Below are 22,801 nucleotides of genomic sequence, written 5' to 3'. Positions count from 1 at the left end.
TAAATAAATAATCTTTTTTTAAAAAGTGCTTTTGTTGTTTTCATCATACAAGTCTTTCACCTTGGTTAATTCCTAAGTATTTTATGATATTATGAATGAAATTGTTTTCTTAATTTCCTGTTCAATTTTTCACTTTTAGTGTATAGTGTTGCAGCTGATTTTCATGTGTTGACTTTGTATCTGCCACTTTGTTGAATCCATTTATTAATTTCAAGTTTTCTGTGCAATCTTTAGGGTGTTCTATATATGAGATAGCATCTGTGAACAGAGATAATTATACATCTTCTTTCCCATTTTGGATGCCTCATTTTTGGGGAGAGGGTGGTTATTTGCTCTGGCTAGAACTTTCAATACTTTGTTGAATAGAAAAGGTGAAAGCAGGTCTCCTTGCTTTGTTCCTAATCTTAGAGGAACAGCTTTCAGCCTTTCACCACTGAGTATGTTTGCTGTGGGTTTTTCATGTATGGCATTTTATTATGTTGAGGTGGTTTCCTTCTATTCCTAGGATTCTGAGTGTTTTTATCATGAAAGAATGTTGAATTTTGTCACATGCCTTTTCTGCATCTATTGAGATTATCATGCGTTTTTTTCCTTCATTCTCTTAATGTGGCTTATTACATTGATTATGTATACTGAATCATCCTTACACTCCACAAATAAATCCCACATGCTCATGGTGTATAATCCTTTTAATATGCTGCTGAATTCAGTTTTCTAATATTTTTTTGAGGATTTTTTTTTTGGGAGGAATCAGTGTTCATGAGGGAAGTTGATCTGTAGTTTTCCTTTCTTGTAGTGTCTTTGTCTGCCTTTGGTATCAGGGTAATGATGGCCTAATAGAGTAAGAAAGTGTTCCTTCCTCTTTATCTATTTGGAAAAGCTTGAAAAAGATCAGTATTATTTCTTGAGTGTTTGGTAAAATTCACCAATGAAACCATTGGGCAAGGGCCTTTCTTTGTCAGGAGATTTTTAAAAATTACTGATTCATCTTTTTACTAGTTATAGGTCTATTTGGATGATGTAGCTATTTTCTCTGTGCTTACTGTGGACAGTGCATTTAATATCTTAAATTATAGTACTCTGAATTTGTACCAGCTTAAACTCAATAATATACAAAAACACTCTGCTATTTTAACAGCTCTCTCTGATAACAAAATTTCCAGTCATTTATGTCTGCATTTATTTTTTCCTTGAATATAATATCATGTAGCCTTTTATTTTCATAGTAACTACCATGATAATGCAGTCCATGGTTAACTATTTTTTAAGTTTCAATTAAGTGTCATCTGATCATTGTAAATGACATTTTTCTTATACTGAGAATATCTTCAAATCCAACAATTTTCATCAAAATAAAGAGGATGAAACATTACCATATGGCTTATGGTTGAGATTATATTTAAAGATCACTGTAATTCCCAACATTAAAACATGATAATTTATAGTTTTCAGTTAAATAGAGATACGTTTTAAAAGTCAAAATAAGCTTTTAACTGTAGAAAACAAAGTATATTTAATTCAACAGTTTTATGTTTGGAATATCTGAATGACAGCAAATTGCAGTTAGCATTATTCTATGTATTCTTCATAGTAATAAAATGCATAAAAGGAAATTTATACCACATTAAACTACCTTGTACATTAAAATATTGACAGTATTGTCTAAATCTATTAGCATTTAAAAAAGTATCAAGTTCTGAATTTGCTTCATTTTAAGAATAAGAGGGTACTGATATATCTTATATTCCTGTACCTTTGTAATGAGGCAATTACTACATTGGAATTGCTATTAAAATTATAATCTGTTTTTTTTTTAAATAACATCATGTTTCATCTACATTTTAATTATCAAGTAAACAGTGACTTAGGCTTTCTGATTAGGAACTTATATGAATCCTTATTTATATTAATATCCTTAAATATCCATGGTACTTGAAGTAAAAATGTTAAGGCCATCCTTTTTAAAGTAACTTGTGATAGTTTATTCAGATCACATTTATTAGTCAAATTTTGATGTAATTATGGGGCTCTGATTATAAATTGCACTAAAGTTGAAAGAGAAGTTTAATAGGTTTTTCTCAAATAGTTTTTTTCTGAAAACCTAATCTTCACTTTAGATTTACATTTAAAAATTTGACTACAGATTATTATAATATTCTCAGATATGTGTACTTGATATTGATTCAATGTTAATTTTATTCTTATTGACATATGACAATGACTTAATAAGAAAAAAAGGTGCAGCTGAAAATTTGATATAGGAATAAAGATCCAAGGGACAGTAACTTAATTTGGAATAATGACTTTTAGAGGCGAAAGTTATTAGTTCAGCACTTAGATGTTATATAACAAGAACAAAGGAAAATGTCCCAAATTTCATTATTCTAAGATTTCAAGTATCAAAAAGTGATGTCGCTGTTCATAAACACTGAAAGAATTTTAAATGTATTTCAGAAAAATTTCTAAAAATATCATAAGTAAGTTCCTGGTAATATTATTTTAAAAATTTACACGCACAATATCCTAGAATAAGGTGAACTTTAGTGGCCAAAGTGTTTTATTTTAAAGCTCCAGTATTCATTTACAAATATTTAATAATAAAAACATGAGCTGATAAATTGTTTTAAATGAAAAGATGTAAGGTTATTGGTGCATATTTCTATTTTCCCAAAATCTAATTGTAATATATTTGTGACCATTGCTAAAGGACAGTATTGAATTACATACTCTTAAGTGAGAGTGTACAGTCTTTAAAAGACATAATTGAAAGTGATTGCATTGAATAAATTGCAAATGAATATATAGCCTATTTTGGAAATCAATGAAGAATCTACAATCTACAGCATTAGCCACATGATGTCGCTGTATACCACAAAGTCTTGTCAATGTTAAGGTATAGATCACCAAAAACTAAGGGAGGAAGCTCCATTTTGTTACAGCCTGAGAGAAGACAAAAACAGGAGACATATTATTCAAGATATAAAGTAAAGAAAGCATGATTTTGAAGTGAGAGCGGTACCAAAGGTGTAGTGGTTTTGCGATGCTGTTTCCTAGGCAAGGAGGCAAGGGAGCCCAGCGCCTGCTGCTCTTCGTTTTGCTCCTCGCAGCCTGGAAGACTGGGAGTGGTCAGGTCCACTACTCGGTCCCGGAGGAGGCCAAACACGGCACCTTCGTAGGACGCATCGCGCAAGACCTGGGGCTGGAGCTGGCAGAGCTGGTGCCACGCCTGTTCCGGGTGGTGTCCAAAGGCCGTGGGGACCTTCTGGAAGTAAATCTGCAGAATGGCATTTTGTTTGTGAATTCTCGCATCGACCGCGAGGAGCTTTGCGGGCTGAATCTGGAGTGCAGCATCCACCTGGAGGTAATTGTGGACAGACCGCTGCAGGTTTTCCATGTGGAGGTGGAGGTGAAGGACATTAACGATAACCCACCGGTTTTCAGAGGGAGAGAACAAAGGTTATTTATTCCTGAGTCTAGACTGGTGGATTCACGTTTCCCGATAGAGGGTGCTGCTGATGCGGACATTGGGACCAATGCTCTAATAACTTACACCCTCAGCCCCAATGATTATTTCTCTTTGGATGTACAGGCAAGTGATGAACTGAGTAAGTCACTTTCACTTGAATTGAGGAAATCTTTGGATAGAGAAGAAATACCAGAACTTCGTTTATTATTGACGGCCACTGATGGGGGCAAACCAGAGCTGGAAGGTACAGTTCAGCTGCTGATCACAGTGCTGGACGTTAATGATAATGCCCCATTGTTTGCCCAGGCTGTGTATAGAATCCATTTATTAGAGACTACAGCAAATGGAACATTAGTGACTACATTAAACGCCTCTGATGCCGATGAAGGTGTAAATGGCGAAATTGTCTTTTCCTTCGGCAGTGATGTTCCCCTAAACATTCAAAAAAACTTCAAAATTGATTCCAGCTCAGGAGAAATTAGGCTAATTGGTAGACTGGATTATGAAGAAACAAAATCTTATGAAATTCATGTAAAAGCAGTTGATAAAGGAAGTCCTCCAATGTCAAATCACTGCAAGGTTTTAGTGAAAGTGCTAGATGTAAATGATAATGCTCCACAACTGGCAGTCACATCTCTGTCTTTGCCAGTCAGAGAGGACACTCCACTCAGCACCGTCATTGCTTTTGTTTCCGTGTCCGACCGCGACTCCGGTGTCAACGGGCAGGTGACCTGCTCACTAACACCCCATGTCCCCTTCAAGCTGGTGTCCACCTTCAAGAATTACTATTCGCTGGTGCTGGACAGCGCCCTGGACCGCGAGAGCGTGGCGAACTATGAGCTGCTGGTGACCGCACGGGACGGGGGCTCGCCTTCGCTGTCGGCCACGACCAGCGTGTCCGTGGAAGTGGCCGACGTGAACGACAACGCGCCGACATTCGCGCAGGCCGAGTACACGGTGTTCGTGAAGGAGAACAACCCTCCCGGCTGCCACATCTTCACGGTGTCCGCGCGGGACGCGGACGCGCAGGAGAACGCGCTGGTGTCCTACTCGCTGGTGGAGCGGCGGGTGGGCGAGCGTGCGCTGTCGAGCTACGTGTCGGTGCACGCGGAGAGCGGCAAGGTGTACGCGCTGCAGCCGCTGGACCACGAGGAGCTGGAGCTGCTGCAGTTCCAAGTGAGCGCACGCGACGCAGGCGTGCCTCCGCTGGGCAGCAACGTGACGCTGCAGGTGTTCGTGCTGGACGAGAACGACAACGCGCCCGCGCTGCTGCCGCTGCCTGGGGCGGGCGGCGCGGGCGGCGCGGTGAGCGAGCTGGTGTGGCGGTCGGTGGGCGCGGGCCACGTGGTGGCGAAGGTGCGCGCGGTGGACGCCGACTCGGGCTACAACGCGTGGCTGTCGTACGAGCTGCAGCCGGCGGCGGGTGGCGCGCGCAGCCCGTTCCGCGTGGCGCTGTACACGGGCGAGATCAGCACGACGCGCAGCCTGGACGAGGCGGACTCGCCGCGCCAGCGCCTGCTGGTGCTGGTGAGGGACCACGGCGAGCCGGCGCTGACGGCCACGGCCACCGTGCTGCTGTCGCTGGTGGAGAGCGGCCAGGCGCCCAAGGCCTCGTCGCGGGTGTTGGCGGGCGCCGCCGGCGCGGAGACGGCGCTGGTGGATGTCAACGTGTACCTGATCATCGCCATCTGCGCGGTGTCCAGCCTGCTGGTGCTCACGCTGCTGCTGTACGTGGCGCTGCGGTGCTCGGCGCCGCCCAGCGAGGGCGCGTGCGGGCCGGGGAAGCCCACGCTGGTGTGTTCCAGCGCGGTGGGGAGCTGGTCGTACTCGCAGCAGAGGCGGCAGAGGGTGTGCTCTGGGGAGGGTCCGCCCAAGACCGACCTCATGGCTTTCAGCCCCAGCCTACCTCAAGTTCCAGGCTCCGCAGATGAAAGACAACAACCCTCAGAGTCAGAACACTTAGGAAAGGTGAGTCTTTTCCATCGATTCTATAATTGTTCTATTTCCTTTGTTAATGATTCTATTTTGATTCATATTTGCTTATTTTTTAATCACTATCCTACTGTGCATTATATGGTATGAAATAGAGATGCATCTTGCACTGAGAACAATTTAATTTAAATGATTTCCTTATTTTCACATTTTGTTTTTTTCATAATTAAATCTGTTCATGAATAATAGGACCTTGAAGGATTGAAAAACACTTAAGCTAAATTTGAAAACTTATTACCTGTAAGTAATTTTTTCTCAAAATTAAAAAAGTTAATAATTGGAAAAAATTTAAAGAGTATGAATATATAATGCATATTTCCTATTTACATCATGTATCCATTCTGTCAGAATATGTTGGAATAGGACTATATGTATATCTGGATGTTTTCTAAATTATTCTTTCAATCAAGAATTCATTTGTCTTTATCTGTTTATGCAACAGGTAATAAATAAGGTTTTCATTTCCTTGTACTTGAAAGCAGCCTGAATGGATCTTTTATTGCCAGGACCTGCAAAAATACCTATCAGGGGTGCCTGGGTGGCTCTGTCAGTTAAGGGTCTGACTTCGGCTCAGATCATGATCTTGTGGTTGGTGGGTTTGAGCCCCACATTGGGCTCTATGCTAATGGAGCCTGGAACCTGCCTCCCTCTCTCTCAGCCCTTCCCCTGCTCATGATCTCTCTGTCTCTCTCAGAAATAAATAAACATTAAAAAAAGTTTTCAAAAATACCTATCATAGATCATTACAACACATGACATCACTTGGGACTAATTGCTCATGATACATATTTCTTTCAGGGGTCACATAGCTTGTGATTTGGAATAAAGATTTCACACTTGCAAAATCCATAGAGTTTTAAGGTACAATAGAAAGTTCACTGAGGAAAGAACCCCCTTTCAATCTTGTTAAAATATCTTAACACTATAAAAATATCTTAACATTTACGAAATCACATTGTGGGTGGCCAGGTAGTGGGAGTTTTTTTTACATAAAAGTGGAGAGTACCCTAACTCAGGTGTTATGTTACTGGGTTGCTCAGTCATCCTTCCCAGTATCACTCTCACCAGGCTAATGTGTACAGGCCTCCCACTGTGCAGAGACTGACCACCCACCTCTGGCACCAAACTGTGCCCATGATAACATTTTCCACAACTGTGAGCTCACTCACTTTCTCCTGGCAGCATCCCTATAACTAATGAAGTTGGAGTTTTCCCAAAAAGTAAAGACTGATATTGAATGACTACATTTTAATTGGAAATTCCTGTGTTGGGTAGTTAAAACATAAACTTGAAAAGTAAATGTTACACTTGGAAAAGAATTTAAACACTTCAGAAGAAGATGTGTTGGGGTGAAATAACTGTCTAAAACTGTCTTCTATTTGTTTTTTAGCTATATGCTGTTTTTTTCCCCATATGTATGTGGATATTGGTGAATTGTAGAAATAACTTCCACTAAGTGATCTGGGTCTTATCCATTTAACAGGCCAGATATTCATTTTTTTTTTAATTTTTTTTTCAACGTTTTTTATTTATTTTTGGGACAGAGAGAGACAGAGCATGAACGGGGGAGGGGCAGAGAGAGAGGGAGACACAGAATCCGAAACAGGCTCCAGGCTCCGAGCCATCAGCCCAGAGCCTGATGCGGGGCTCGAACTCACGGACCGCGAGATCGTGACCTGGCTGAAGTCGGACGCCTAACCGACTGCGCCACCCAGGCGCCCCGATATTCATTTTCATCTGAGATCTGCTTTTAAATTTTTTTTTTTTTCAACATTTTTTATTTATTTTTGGGACAGAGAGAGACAGAGCATGAACGGGGGAGGGGCAGAGAGAGAGGGAGACACAGAATCGGAAACAGGCTCCAGGCTCCGAGCCATCAGCCCAGAGCCTGACGCGGGGCTCGAACTCACGGACCGCGAGATCGTGACCTGGCTGAAGTCGGACGCCTAACCGACTGCGCCACCCAGGCGCCCCGATATTCATTTTCATCTGAGATCTGCTTTTAAAGGAATTGAAAAGTTAGGTGGGGAAATCTTTTAAGGATAGTCTGTTTCTACAGTAAACTTCTTAGTTGCTAAGAGTTGATACGCCTCAAAATTTAGGGAGTGTATATTTCCTGAGAATCAGAAATGTTTATCTGAGGCTTTACGGAGAAAAAGAAATGGTTTGAGCAAATAAGGAGGAACTCCTTTTTTGGGAGGAGTCATCTTACCTAGAGTCTCATATCTACTCACTACTTTCTTGGGACTTGTGTGCAGAGTATGACTGGTCAGGTGGAATCTGTCCTACTAGAAGTCTGGCCCCTACCTTTGTACTACAGACAAATGGTAAGCTTTGAAAACTATATCCAGGTATACCCAGAACTCAGTTTATCACTAAGAGGGAATCACAGTCTATCACTGTACAAATTTTTATTGGTTATTTTTTAATTTTAATTTTTTTCTTACTGATTTTTTATTCCTTATTTACATTTTTTTTAAATTAAATTGCCTAAGGAGATGTCTAAGTGAGAGTAGATATTATTCACTGATACTTTATCCACACATCAGCTCAATATTCTAGACTCATAGTTCCTTTAGTATTACCTTCATTGCCTATAATCATTATACTCTGTCATTAATTCCCTGTGGCATTCTACTTTGCAATTAGTATACTCTTAAATGTCATGAAATATATAGTATTATAAGTTGTCAGAGGTATTCCATTAATATGTTTTAAAATTTTAATTCTGTATCTTTTTAAAACTACTGCCTTTCAAGATTCTTCAAAACACTTGACATATAGATGCCTATAATTATTTCCTAGATCCATGCTTTTCCAAAATAATTCTTAAATGTTTCATGAACTAGTTCTTGAACACGTGAAATGTTCTTCGTGAACTAGTACAGTAGAATCAATTAGAAATTATGTAAGTTTGATATTAACACATATCATTAATGTAACTTGTTTAGTTACTCGAGATAGTTTAAAATAATCTTTTATCCATTAAAATATTAATTGAACCTACCCTATGACCCAGCAATAGCACTGCTAGGAATTTACCCAAGGGATACAGGAGTACTGATGCATAGGGGCACTTGTACCCCAATGTTCATAGAGCACTCTCAACAATAGCCAAATTATGGAAAGAGCCTAAATGTCCATCAACTGATGAATGGATAAAGAAATTGTGGTTTATATACACAATGGAGTACTACGTGGCAATGAGAAAGAATGAAATAAGGCCCTTTGTAGCAACGTGGATGGAACTGGAGAGTGTGATGCTAAGTGAAATAAGCCATACAGAGAAAGACAGATACCATGTGGTTTCACTCTTATGTGGATCCTGAGAAACGTAACAGAAACCCATGGGGGAGGGGAAGAAAAAAAAAAAAAAAAGAGGTTAGAGTGGAAGAGAGCCAAAGCATAAGAGACTCTTAAAAACAGAACAAACTGAGGGATGATGGGGGGTGGGAGGGAGGAGAGGGTGGGTGATGGGTATTGAGGAGGGCACCTTTTGGGATGAGCACTGGGTGTTGTATGGAAACCAATTTGACAATAAACTTCATATATTGGAAAAAAACCAAACATTAATTGATAATTTGTTCTATTCTGAATGTGAATGATAAAATACGAGTTAAGTTGCAATCCTGGCTTGCGTTCATTGAGTACATGGGGAAAAAAACTTTTCCCCTAATACTTAAATCATGTGTTTGATTTTATTTCAAGAGGCTCTGACTATAAGCAAAGCTTTTGACATGCTTTTACCTCTCTAAAGTCAACCTCTGCCCATGAATTTTCTCTGCTCAACTTGCAAATACCCAAAGAATTCATGCCTCTTGCTGAATTCTCAGAAACTTTTGGAATATTATATTGTCTCATCTTACATACGTTGAATGGTGAATTATGTTCCAAAGTTACTTTTCTCTCTCTATTGATTAGTTAAGTCACCAAAACTTTCAAGTCACAACTTTTTAAAAAACTGGAATCCAGAAATTCATCTAGAGCAGAGATCATTAAAAACACAATGATCTCATATTGCAATCATTTTCGGATATACAGGTAAATTGAAATGTATAAGTGGTGTGGAAATTTAAAAAACACATACACTCTTACTTGGTATGACATGAATGTAGCAAATATCTAAATCACACAGTATTTTCATTTGTAAAGAACAAATTTACAAAAGAACTGCACTGTAAAAAACTGACTTCTGGTATATTTTATAAATAACAGTTAAGACAGACAACAAGGGTATAATTATTGGATAAAGCACACAAGAGTGCGTTATAAACATTCCATAAATAAATAAATAAATAATGTAAATTAACAATTGCCATCATAATATAGAAGTAAATATGTATGGATAGATGGATATGTATATACACATACTTTCAATGCCTCAATGTTTTGGTGGTCATGAATATCAAAGGCCTGGTTTTGCTATAAAATGTAGATTTCAAGGCCAAGTGATAAAAGTTACGAGTTTAGACTCACATTGAGATCCCACCCAAACATCACCAATTAATATCACTTTTAAGTTACTTAAGTGATATCTGTTTTCACTTCCTTGTTGGTAAAAAGTGAATTGTATTGATACCTAGCTTGGAAGGTTGTTGTGAGAATATAATGGGATAACCCTATTATAACCCTATGCTTGTCACATGGGGAATATTTCCAATAGATGTCCACTACTGTTATAGCATTAATCACTATTCTATTCTTTTTAACTTTATGTCATGGATTGGAATATTTGGAAGTGATGAATTAGTATAAAAGCTATAAGGATATATATTTTTTTAATATAAAGAATTTGAAAAGTGCTCGGAGGATATTACAATGAAAATAGAAATTTGGGGAAAGTTCAGACCCAAGTAGTAAATTTATTTAATACTTACACGTTTAGCCACATGATGTCGCTGTCCACCACAAGGTGTTTCACCACAAAAGAAATACATCATGCATTACATACTCACTTGCTGCTTTTCCCCATCCTCTGTGAAACACGGGCATGGTAAGATCATTTAAGAAAAACCGAGGAACCCAAATTATTTTTTAAAGTTTGGATCGATGCAAGAGTGACCCAATATTTGGAAAAGGCTTGCAGTGATGTTTTCATGGAGAGAAGAAGGTTCAGGAGCCCAGCAACTACTGCTTTCGCTTCTGCTCCTCACAGTCTGGGAGGCTGGGAGCGGCCAGGTTCACTACTCAGTCCTGGAGGAGGCCAAACACGGCACCTTCGTGGGGCGGATCGCCCAGGACTTGGGGCTGGAGCTGGTGGAGCTGGTGCCACGCCTGTTCCGGGTGGCGTCCAAAAGCCATGGGGACCTTCTGGAGGTAAATATGCAGAATGGCATTTTGTTTGTGAATTCTCGCATCGACCGCGAGGAGCTTTGCGGGCGGAACCTGGATTGCAGCATCCATCTGGAGGTGATCGTGGACAGGCCGCTGCAGGTTTTCCATGTGGAAGTGGAGGTGAAGGACATTAACGACAACCAGCCGGTTTTTCCAATGGCAGTAAAAAAATTGTTTATTTCTGAATCCCGGCCGCCTGGTTCTCGGATTCCACTAGAGGGAGCATCAGATGCAGATATTGGAGCGAATTCTTTGTTGACCTACAGTCTTAACTCTAATGATTATTTTACCTTGGATATTAAAAGAAATGATGAGGATATTAAAACTCTTGGACTCGTGTTGAAAAAACTTTTAAATCGAGAGGACATTCCTGAACATCACCTAGTAATAACGGCAGTTGATGGTGGGAAACCAGAGCTCACTGGCACTACTCAACTGAAGATCACCATTCTAGATGTAAACGACAACGCCCCAGAGTTTGAGAGAACTGTCTACAAAGTGAGTTTATTCGAAAATGCTCCAAACGGTACCCTAGCAGTGACTGTTAACGCCTCTGATTTGGATGAAGGAGTAAATAAGGACATTGTATATTCTTTCAATACAGACATGTCATCAGATGCTTTGTCGAAATTCCACTTAGACCCAGTTAATGGATACATCACTGTAAAGGGTAACATAGATTTCGAGGAAACTAAGTTATACGAAATCCAGGTAGAAGCGACAGATAAAGGAAATCCCCCAATGGCAGGTCACTGCACGGTTCTGGTGGAAATTTTGGACACCAATGATAATGTACCTGAGTTGGTTATCAAATCACTGTCATTACCTGTATTAGAAGACGCTCCCCTCGGCACGGTCATCGCCTTGATCAGCGTGTCCGACCGTGACTCCGGCGTCAACGGGCAGGTGACCTGCTCTCTGATGCCTCACATCCCCTTCAAGCTGGTGTCCACCTTCAAGAATTACTATTCGCTGGTGCTGGACAGCGCCCTGGACCGCGAGAGCGTGGCGAACTATGAGCTGCTGGTGACCGCACGGGACGGGGGCTCGCCTTCGCTGTCGGCCACGGCCAGCGTGTCCGTGGAAGTGGCCGACGTGAACGACAACGCGCCGACATTCGCGCAGGCCGAGTACACGGTGTTCGTGAAGGAGAACAACCCTCCCGGCTGCCACATCTTCACGGTGTCCGCGCGGGACGCGGACGCGCAGGAGAACGCGCTGGTGTCCTACTCGCTGGTGGAGCGGCGGGTGGGCGAGCGTGCGCTGTCGAGCTACGTGTCGGTGCACGCGGAGAGCGGCAAGGTGTACGCGCTGCAGCCGCTGGACCACGAGGAGCTGGAGCTGCTGCAGTTCCAAGTGAGCGCACGCGACGCAGGCGTGCCTCCGCTGGGCAGCAACGTGACGCTGCAGGTGTTCGTGCTGGACGAGAACGACAACGCGCCCGCGCTGCTGCCGCTGCCTGGGGCGGGCGGCGCGGGCGGCGCGGTGAGCGAGCTGGTGTGGCGGTCGGTGGGCGCGGGCCACGTGGTGGCGAAGGTGCGCGCGGTGGACGCCGACTCGGGCTACAACGCGTGGCTGTCGTACGAGCTGCAGCCGGCGGCGGGTGGCGCGCGCAGCCCGTTCCGCGTGGCGCTGTACACGGGCGAGATCAGCACGACGCGCAGCCTGGACGAGGCGGACTCGCCGCGCCAGCGCCTGCTGGTGCTGGTGAGGGACCACGGCGAGCCGGCGCTGACGGCCACGGCCACCGTGCTGCTGTCGCTGGTGGAGAGCGGCCAGGCGCCCAAGGCCTCGTCGCGGGTGTTGGCGGGCGCCGCCGGCGCGGAGACGGCGCTGGTGGATGTCAACGTGTACCTGATCATCGCCATCTGCGCGGTGTCCAGCCTGTTGGTGCTCACGCTGCTGCTGTACGTGGCGCTGCGGTGCTCGGCGCCGCCCAGCGAGGGCGCGTGCGGGCCGGGGAAGCCCACGCTGGTGTGTTCCAGCGCGGTGGGGAGCTGGTCGTACTCGCAGCAGAGGCGGCAGAGGGTGTGCTCTGGGGAGGGTCCGCCCAAGACCGACCTCATGGCCTTCAGCCCCAGCCTTCCACCCGGTCCCATTGGCGGCAATAGAGAAGAACAGCTGGATGTGGATGTTGATCTTTCTGCCAAAGTGAGTACAGATTTTTAAATCCTTTCAAAAATCGTTTTTTATTCTTCAATGTTTCTGTTCTTTTGGAAACTTATGTTTTTGGTGTTAGAGTTTTCCAGGGTTTTGTGGTTAAAATATTTGAACTCCTTGTGACAAATGTTTTGAACTGAATTAGCAATAAGTACTGAGAACCAAACTTGTAGTGTTGTTGTTGTTGTTGTTGTTGTTGTTGTTGTTGTTGTTAATAGGTGCAGTAGTAGGATTATTTTATTGCTAAAGATAGAAACCAAATATATTTTCTTGGGTGAATTGTATTGTTTAGAATATTTGACTCCAATTGTGTTTTACTAATCCTTGCACAATGCTTCAATAGCTTTTGCCACTTTTTTTTTTTTTTTTTTGGAATTCCTACTAGATGTTAGTCCAAATGTCACTGGTTCATTTTATGAGTTCACCATAAATGCTCACCACTTCTTTTGGTTAATATATCCTTAGTTTCAAATATTAGTTTACTAAGCCTGTTGTCTGTATGAAGCCTCTTTTACTCATTTATTCATTTGTCTGAAGTCTTAGTTCCTTGTTTTTACTTGAACATGATTCATTTTAGTCCTTGTGCTCACATTTGGTAATACGTTGTATTGTGGCTAGTTTCTCAATTGGGTAAAGAAAACCACACACACACACACACACACACACACACACACACACACCAGAATAATAATTTTATTGGTTTAGAATTGTATCTTTAGGAGCACCTGGGTGGCTCAGTCGGTTAGTGTCCGACATCAGCTCAGATCCTGATCTCACGGTTTGTGAGTTCAAGACCCACATGGGGTCTGTGCTGACAGCTCAGAGCCTGGAGCCTGCTTTGGATTCTGTGTTTCTTTCTCTCTCTGCCCCTCCCCCGCTTGTGCTCTGTCTCTCTCTGTCTCTAAAAAATAAATAAATGTAAACAAAATTAGAATTGTATCTTTGTTCATCTTCAGTTTCTCACTACTTTAATTAGTAAGCATTGAAAAAATCAATAGTAAGTGAACTTTTATACTTCCTTCAGTGTATCTTCGTTGAGAAAACATTGGTTTTGAAAGTATATTATTAATTTTGTTAAGAATTGTTTTCCATCAGATGAGGCTCCTGGGTGGCTCAGTTGGTTGGGCATCTGACTTTGGCTCAGGTCATGATCTCATGGTTTGTGGGTTCAAGCCCTGCATCGGGCTTTGTACTGACAGCTCAGAGCCTAGAGCCTACTTTGGATTCTGTGTCTCCTTGTCTCTTGCTGCTCCTCCCCTGCTTGTGTGCTCTGTCTCTCTCTAAAATAAATAAACACTTGGGGCGCCTGGGGGGCTCAGTCGGTTGAGCGTCCGACTTCGGCTCAGGTCACGATCTCACGGTCCGTGAATTAGAGCCCCGCGTCGGGCTCTGGGCTGATGGCTCAGAGCCTGGAGCCTGCTTCCGATTCTGTGTCTCCCTCTCTCTCTGACCCTCCCCCGTTCATGCTCTATCTCGTCTCAAAAATAAATAAACGTTAAAAAAATTAAAAAAAATAAACACTTAAAAAAATTTTTAATTGTTTTCTGTCAGAAAACTTTGTTGAGAATGCTACTTTCTATCTAATTTAAAAACTACTCTACTAGCAAAACTTATTAATCATTAACCTATTTTGCAAACACTTAGTAGTAAGGATGCTAATGTCCAAAAACTCCAGTAAGTCAATGTTATTACTTGTGACCTTCCTCTGAATACTAACCTGTCTATTAAGGTGTGTTATATAGTATGTAAACCCTCCAAATAACTGCAACCAAATTAAACAAAATGAAATTATTTTGTAGTCATTTCTCTATTTAGCATTTGATCATTTCTCCAAATAGATGGACTTCCATTCAAGTTTCCTTGCCACTGGAAACTGAACCTTAGCCATATTAGAGATTAGAAAACAAGCAATTATTTCTAAACCATGAAAGACAAAATGAAAATACTAACCTTGCTTGTGGAAGGTGAATGGGTTCCAGTGTATATAATTATATAGAATATATCCACCTGAGTTATAACTACAACTTACTACTTCCTGTATGAGCATCCTTATCAAAACCTAGTTAATACTCAGTGACATTGTGGGCTGAAGCTAACATATACAACAGAAAGATAATCTTTTTTTCCCATTTTCCTTTCAATTTCTCTCACTATCCTTTGTTGACTTCTGTCCATCAAATGTTCACCACAGCATGTCCAACCTGAATTCACATGTTATTTCATTAGGCCTTATTTTCATCCTATTGTAATTATAGGGTCATGCAAAGTTTTTGTCTCCCAGGATGTGGAACGTCAGTCTTCAAATCGAGCTGTCCTCTTCAAATTCTTGACTAACAAGATTCTCAGTTAATAAGACATTTTAAAGACTTTTGAGTTTTTCTCTTTAGAAATATATTGCTGCTCTACCAGATTAATACTAATCTTTCTCACATAAATATCCTTTATATTCTTTTGTACTCTTCATCTATGCACTTAATTATTTTCAAAATAAAGTAAATGGACAGGGAGTCTTTTCCATTGTATTCCAGTGTGTTTCACATGTGTGATCATTTTTTTTTAACATTTTTTTAAATTTATTTTTGGGACAGAGAGAGACAGAGCATGAACGGGGAAGGGGCAGAGAGAGAGGGAGACACAGAATCGGAAACAGGCTCCAGGCTCCGAGCCATCAGCCCAGAGCCTGACGCGGGGCTCGAACTCACGGACCGCGAGATCGTGACCTGGCTGAAGTCGGACGCTTAACCGACTGCGCCACCCACGCGCCCCCACATGTGTGATCATTTTTTGCAAAACTACAGTTTGGGTCCTCAGACAGAGCAACAATGCTAATTGATGTTTTAATTCAGAAAAGGATATTTTTGTGTGAGTGTGGCTCTTCATAGAATGGAAGCCTAAAGCCAAAAGCCATTTTCAGTAGATTGATATTTTGTCCTAGACAACCATGAGGGAAAGAGGTTTGTGAATATAATAGGCAAAGAAAGCTTGAAAATAATTATCATTAAAAAAGAAAAGAATTATGTCCTTTTATGTTAAGTTTCCTTATGTTAGGAAAATATATTGTGCTCTAGTTATTGAGAATTCTTCATTGGCTATTAAAACTCAGATGTCTCTAAGATCATGACTGCCACAAAGCCAAATGAAACTAAGCTAAAATCCAGGTTTTCACTATGCAAATTGAAATATATCTTAATTAGGGCATCATATAAGGAAATTATTTTTGTATCTCTGGAAAATAATAGAGGCTGCTGCTGAGACATCATATTTGCCTAACTAGCTTTGTGACCACCTTAACTTAATGCATTTTATTAGGCAATTGAAGAGAACCAAATCATTCTATTAGGTAAATATTCAGGAAATACCTGGTATGTATTCTGAGCTCTTAAACTAATAAGATACAACTATTCTCTTTAAAAGTTTGTATTTTATAAAAGAAGGCTCCAGCTATTTGGATCTTTGTACTTATTACATGAGACTCCTGTCATTAGACATACATACCCAAATGCCTAAAAAGGATAAATTAATGTAATAAATGGCCCAAGTGATTCAGTCTGTATGCTATAGTATATAAAAGAGAGTAAAAGTACCTGCTAAATTGGTTTAATCATGAAAGTCTTCATTTCATTGGTCAAGAAAATTTTTAATGGTATAAAATGGGGGAAATTGCTGTATGAGGCATTTGGAAAAGATGGATCGTACTTATGAGGATGAATGATTATGTTTATTTGGTGAAAAATATTGTTGGAAGCAGGAAATTGTCCACTAGGACTAAAATACATGAGCACAGTACAAGAAAATAGAAATGTATGTACACTAGACACTGGAGAACAGGCAAGTATTTATAAATCATAAGAGACAAATTGAGAATACCAATCTTGATTGTTGGAGGTGAGTGTATTTGTTAATAAAATTATTTGGAATACTTTCCCACACTAATTAATATATTACAACATCGTAGTTCCTTCTTAAAGCTCTTTGCACCTTCAGCCCTGAGGTGAATTAATGAAGACTTTCAGTTAAGTGCTGGTAATTTCTGCTTCCTTTTTCAGACATTTTAAAAAGTCCCTTTCAAAGACTTATTCTTGGCATTGGAGGTTTCCTAGTTCAGAGGGTTCTCTGAAGTCTTCAACACCAGAAATATCAAATACAAAGATCAAAAGTGTGTCATCATTAATAACTATTTCCCCCCATTTTCAGGAACACATATAATCAGTCAAGAATTTTCCTAATCAACGTTTAACAATTCTGTTTGCAAAATGTGTATTAACTCCAGTTGGGTCTCTATAAATAGTTAAAACCTGTATGAAAAAAGGATTTCCACTGAAGTAAAAGTTGCCCCTGTGGTGAAACTAAGGGTCACATTCAATCAGAGGTACAAAACGTGTAACTTAGTAGCACAAAATGTGTTGCTATTCTCCAACAGCATTAAAGTACGCGGAATGGCAAAAGAGTAAGACTGAGCAGTATCAGAATTTATTACTTACGGTTTGGAGCCACATGATGTCGCTCTGTACCATAAAATTGATCTGCTAGAGAAAAAGAATATCCCTTCTGTTATAAAGAAGCTGCATCCACCATTCAGATAGAAATGGAGGATACATCGGCATAGACTGAACGGTTAGAAGATATTTCTTGATTTTGAAACGAGATCCCTTAATGAAAACAAAGCACTGCGGGCTCGAGATGGAGTTTTCCTGGGCAAGCGGCCAGGAATCCAAGCGTCTGCTGCTGTCACTTCTATTCCTCGCAGCCTGGAGGGCGGGGAGTGGCCAGGTCCACTACTCGGTCCCGGAGGAGGCCAAACACGGCACCTTCGTGGGACGCATCGCTCAGGACTTGGGGTTGGAGCTGGCGGAGCTGGTGCCACGCCTGTTCCGGGTGGCGTCCAAAGGCCAGGGGGACCTTCTGGAGGTAAATCTGCAGAATGGAATTTTGTTTGTGAATTCTCGCATCGACCGCGAGGAGCTTTGCGGGCGGAACCTGGAGTGCAGCATCCATCTGGAGGTGATCGTGGACAGGCCGCTGCAGGTTTTCCATGTGGAGGTGGAGGTGAAGGACATTAATGACAATCCTCCTGTGTTCCCCGGAACACAAAAGAATCTATTTATGGCGGAATCCAGGCCTATTGACACTCGGTTTCCACTAGAGGGCGCATCGGATGCAGATATCCGGGCCAACGCTATGCTGACCTACACACTGAGCCCCAATGAATATTTCTCGCTGGAAAAGCCGTCCGATGACGAGCGGGTAAAACGTCTTGGACTACTACTAAGGAAATCTTTAGACAGGGAAGAAGCTCCAGAAATTTTTTTAGTGCTCACAGCCACTGATGGCGGCAAACCTGAGCTGACTGGAACCGTTCACTTACTCATCAAAGTGCTGGACGCCAATGACAACGCCCCAGCTTTTGACAGAACACTCTATGAGGTGAAAGTACAAGAAAATGTTTCTAATGGAACGTTGGTAATGAAACTAAACGCCTCAGATTTAGATGAAGGCTCTAATGCAGACATTATTTATTCATTCTCAACTGATATTTTACCAAATGTAGAATCCAAGTTTCACATAGATCCAATTACTGGAGAAATTATGGTAAAGGGATATATAGATTTTGAAGAAAGCAAATCCTATGAAATTCTTGTAGAGGGTATTGATAAAGGACAGCCCCCACTCTCTGGACATTGTACAGTTATGGTGGAAGTCGAGGACACCAACGATAATGTTCCAGTAATGGAATTCAAGTCCCTGTCACTCCCAATCAGAGAAGACGCTCCACTAGGCACGGTCATCGCCTTGATCAGCGTGTCCGACCGTGACTCCGGAGTCAACGGGCAGGTGACCTGCTCTCTGATGCCTCACATCCCCTTCAAGCTGGTGTCCACCTTCAAGAATTACTATTCGCTGGTGCTGGACAGCGCCCTGGACCGCGAGAGCGTGGCGAACTATGAGCTGCTGGTGACCGCACGGGACGGGGGCTCGCCTTCGCTGTCGGCCACGGCCAGCGTGTCCGTGGAAGTGGCCGACGTGAACGACAACGCGCCGACATTCGCGCAGGCCGAGTACACGGTGTTCGTGAAGGAGAACAACCCTCCCGGCTGCCACATCTTCACGGTGTCCGCGCGGGACGCGGACGCGCAGGAGAACGCGCTGGTGTCCTACTCGCTGGTGGAGCGGCGGGTGGGCGAGCGTGCGCTGTCGAGCTACGTGTCGGTGCACGCGGAGAGCGGCAAGGTGTACGCGCTGCAGCCGCTGGACCACGAGGAGCTGGAGCTGCTGCAGTTCCAAGTGAGCGCGCGCGACGCGGGCGTGCCTCCGCTGGGCAGCAACGTGACGCTGCAGGTGTTCGTGCTGGACGAGAACGACAACGCGCCCGCGCTGCTGCCGCTGCCTGGGGCGGGCGGCGCGGGCGGCGCGGTGAGCGAGCTGGTGTGGCGGTCGGTGGGCGCGGGCCACGTGGTGGCGAAGGTGCGCGCGGTGGACGCCGACTCGGGCTACAACGCGTGGCTGTCGTACGAGCTGCAGCCGGCGGCGGGTGGCGCGCGCAGCCCGTTCCGCGTGGCGCTGTACACGGGCGAGATCAGCACGACGCGCAGCCTGGACGAGGCGGACTCGCCGCGCCAGCGCCTGCTGGTGCTGGTGAGGGACCACGGCGAGCCGGCGCTGACGGCCACGGCCACCGTGCTGCTGTCGCTGGTGGAGAGCGGCCAGGCGCCCAAGGCCTCGTCGCGGGTGTTGGCGGGCGCCGCCGGCGCGGAGACGGCGCTGGTGGATGTCAACGTGTACCTGATCATCGCCATCTGCGCGGTGTCCAGCCTGTTGGTGCTCACGCTGCTGCTGTACGTGGCGCTGCGGTGCTCGGCGCCGCCCAGCGAGGGCGCGTGCGGGCCGGGGAAGCCCACGCTGGTGTGTTCCAGCGCGGTGGGGAGCTGGTCGTACTCGCAGCAGAGGCGGCAGAGGGTGTGCTCTGGGGAGGGTCCGCCCAAGACCGACCTCATGGCCTTTAGTCCCAGTGTACCTGACTCTAGGGACAGAGAGGATCTGCAGCCAGCAACTGGAGATTCCCTTTCAAAGGTTAGTTTTAAATATCTTTTAGTTAACCTGAATTATTTAAAGTTTTACTTTCCTTTATTCTATCAATTTCTTCCTAATTAAAAAACGTTCACAGTGAAATTTCTCTGAAATGCTTCTTCACTTGTTTTGTACCCAGTTTAGCTAATATCTTTTAGAATTATAGGACCCCAAGGCAATATATGTTGTCTTCATTATTCAATGCATATTTATATAATTAATGTTATAAATTTTGTGCTTACCGTCTTCACTATTTATTTTCAGTTGTAATCAACACTTGAGAGAACCTTTTCCTTTCATTTGCCTATAATACATTGAAAAGTGCCCAGATATAATAATATAACTCAATCAATTATTTGAAAGCGAAACTTTTATTTCTTCTGTTCTCTGGCACAGAGAACAAACCCAAGCCTCTTGTTAGTTCTCTGGCAACGCTTGTGATGTGTGTGGCTCACAGGCCTTCCCGGGGATTGTGACTCAGGCTTCTGACCAGATGCTGCTTCTCTCTGGCCCCCTGCGCTTAAGGTTACTCTCCATCCGGGGTCGGTCTGTTGGTATTTTTTTTTTAATGTTTCTTTTTAAGCTTTATTTATTTTTGAGAGAGAGACAGAGTGTGAGGGGGGAGGAACAGGGAGAGAGGGAGACACAGCCTCCTGTTCTACTTAAGAAGCTACTTAAATTTGGGGCACCATCTGACTTCTGCATAGGTCCTGATCTCATGGTTCTCTCTCTCTCTCTCTCTCTCTCTCTCTCTCTCTCTCTCTCTCTCTCCTCCTCCTCCTCCTCCTCCTCCTCCTCCTCCTCGTGGGATTCTCTCTCTCTGCCCCTCACTCACTTGCATCCTCTTTCTCTCTCAAAAAACAAAGCTACTTAAATGAACCTCCAAAATAACTTTTCCTTATTTCTCCCCAAATGTTTTAACTCTATAACTGTTACTAGTTTTTACCTGTTTCCTGTGCTTTATCTATTGAGAATTTTTGCATCCATATTCATCAGGGATATTGGCCTGTAGTTCTCTTTTTTTTACTGGGTCTCTGTCTGGTTTAGGAATCAAAGTAATACTGGCTTCATAGAATGAGTCTGGAAGTTTTCCTTCCCTTTCTATTTCTTGGAATAGCTTGAGAAGGATAGGTATTATCTCTGCTTTATTTATTTTTTTTAATTTTTTTTCAACGTTTTTTATTTATTTTTGGGACAGAGAGAGACAGAGCATGAACGGGGGAGGGGCAGAGAGAGAGGGAGACACAGAATCGGAAACAGGCTCCAGGCTCTGAGCCATCAGCCCAGAGCCTGACGCGGGGCTGGAACTCACGGACCGCGAGATCGTGACCTGGCTGAAGTCGGACGCTTAACCAACTGCGCCACCCAGGCGCCCCTTATCTCTGCTTTAAATGTCTGGTAGAACTCCCCTGGGAAGCCATCTGGTCCTGGACTCTTATTTGTTGGGAGATTTTTGATAACCAATTCAATTTCTTCGCTGGTTATGGGTCTGTTCAAGCTTTCTATTTCCTCCTGATTGAGTTTTGGAAGAGTGTGGGTGTTTAGGAATTTGTGCATTTCTTCCAGGTTGTCCAATTTGTTGGCATATAATTTTTCATAATATTCCCTGATAATTGTTTGTATCTCTGAGGGATTGGTTGTAATAATTCCATTTTCATTCATGATTTTATCTATTTGCGTCATCTCCCTTTTCTTTTTGAGAAGCCTGGCTAGAGGTTTGTCAATTTTGTTTATTTTTTCAAAAAACCAACTCTTGGTTTCGTTGATCCTGTGCTTTATCTAAATATAATTGCACAAAATGTTTTATGTGTGTGCCTGTGTTTGTGTGTTCTTCATATTTATCATTCATCATTCTCTGGAATCATCCATATTGCTGTGTGTAGTTGGAGTTCATTTAATTTGTTTTCTCTCCAGTAGTTTATGACTATATTATGAGTAATTTTCCCATTGTTGAGCATTTTGAATTGTTTCTCCTTTATGTCTGCTTCAAATAATGCTATCATAAATATATTCCAAAATTTTGGGGTGCCTGGGTGGCTCACTCAGTTGAGCGACTGACTCTGGATCTTGGCTCAGGTCATGATTTTACGGTTCATGGGTTTGAGCTCCGCATCCTCACGGAGCCTGCTTGGAATTCTGTCCTCTCTGCCCCTCACCTGCTTGTGCTCTCTCTCTCTCAAAATAAATAAATAAACTTAAAAAATATTTTCAGTGCCCATGTACACAGAATTGAAATTAGAACATAAAATATTTGCATATATTCATCTTTAATATACAAAACAGGTTTCCCAAATGTTTTTTATTCATTTACACTATGCTAACAGTGTATTGCTCTACATCATCTCCCTAATTGGGCATTGTCAGATTGTCTATGTAGTTGCTATTTTGCTGGGTGTGTTTAGTATTTCCATGTTATGTTTCCTGATTTATAAATGAGGTGAGCACCTGTTTGTATTATTATTGGCCATTTTATATCTTATGTATACAATTGCTGTTTGAGTCTCTGCCTGTTTTTCTATTGTGTTGCATTTTCGCTTGCTTTTTGAAAATTTTGTATATTCTGGATATAACAACTTTCTTGCTTTTTCATTCTTCCCCTCTTCATTATTTTATCTTTCGGTGAATAGAAATTTTAAATTTCAGTTAAGTTCAATTTATCAATCTTTTCATTTTTATTCTATGTCATGTAGATAATTTCTTTGGTATGTTTTGTTTCATTGTTCACATAAGATATACATCCTTTTTTGAATTTTTTTTGTCTTTTGTGACATAGGGGGTCAAGAT

General features: G+C 42.6%; 2 protein-coding genes across 2 annotated transcripts in view; both read left to right on the top strand.

The window, feature by feature from the left end:
* The first annotated feature begins 1,390 nt into the window (after positions 1-1,390).
* The window catches only part of LOC131514355 (protocadherin alpha-1-like), a 169,278-nt gene continuing 147,867 nt past the window's right edge, over positions 1,391-22,801 (top strand). Inside the window, 2 exon segments of the mRNA XM_058734264.1 lie at positions 1,391-5,314; positions 5,316-5,434. Of these exon segments, the coding sequence (XP_058590247.1) occupies positions 3,041-5,314; positions 5,316-5,429 (2,388 nt within the window). The 5' untranslated portion in view covers positions 1,391-3,040 and the 3' untranslated portion in view covers positions 5,430-5,434.
* Positions 10,385-22,801, top strand: part of LOC131514297 (protocadherin alpha-C2) — a 193,215-nt gene continuing 180,798 nt past the window's right edge. The window contains exon 1 of the mRNA XM_058734197.1: positions 10,385-12,943. Within this exon, the coding sequence (XP_058590180.1) occupies positions 10,547-12,943 (2,397 nt within the window). The 5' untranslated portion in view covers positions 10,385-10,546. The remainder of the gene's footprint in view (positions 12,944-22,801) is intronic.

Source organism: Neofelis nebulosa, chromosome 1, assembly GCF_028018385.1.
Source record: "Neofelis nebulosa isolate mNeoNeb1 chromosome 1, mNeoNeb1.pri, whole genome shotgun sequence".
NCBI classification, from domain to species: domain Eukaryota; kingdom Metazoa; phylum Chordata; class Mammalia; order Carnivora; family Felidae; genus Neofelis; species Neofelis nebulosa.
The sequence above is the reverse complement of the archived record's forward strand: the minus strand, read 5'-3'. Positions and strand labels throughout refer to the sequence as shown.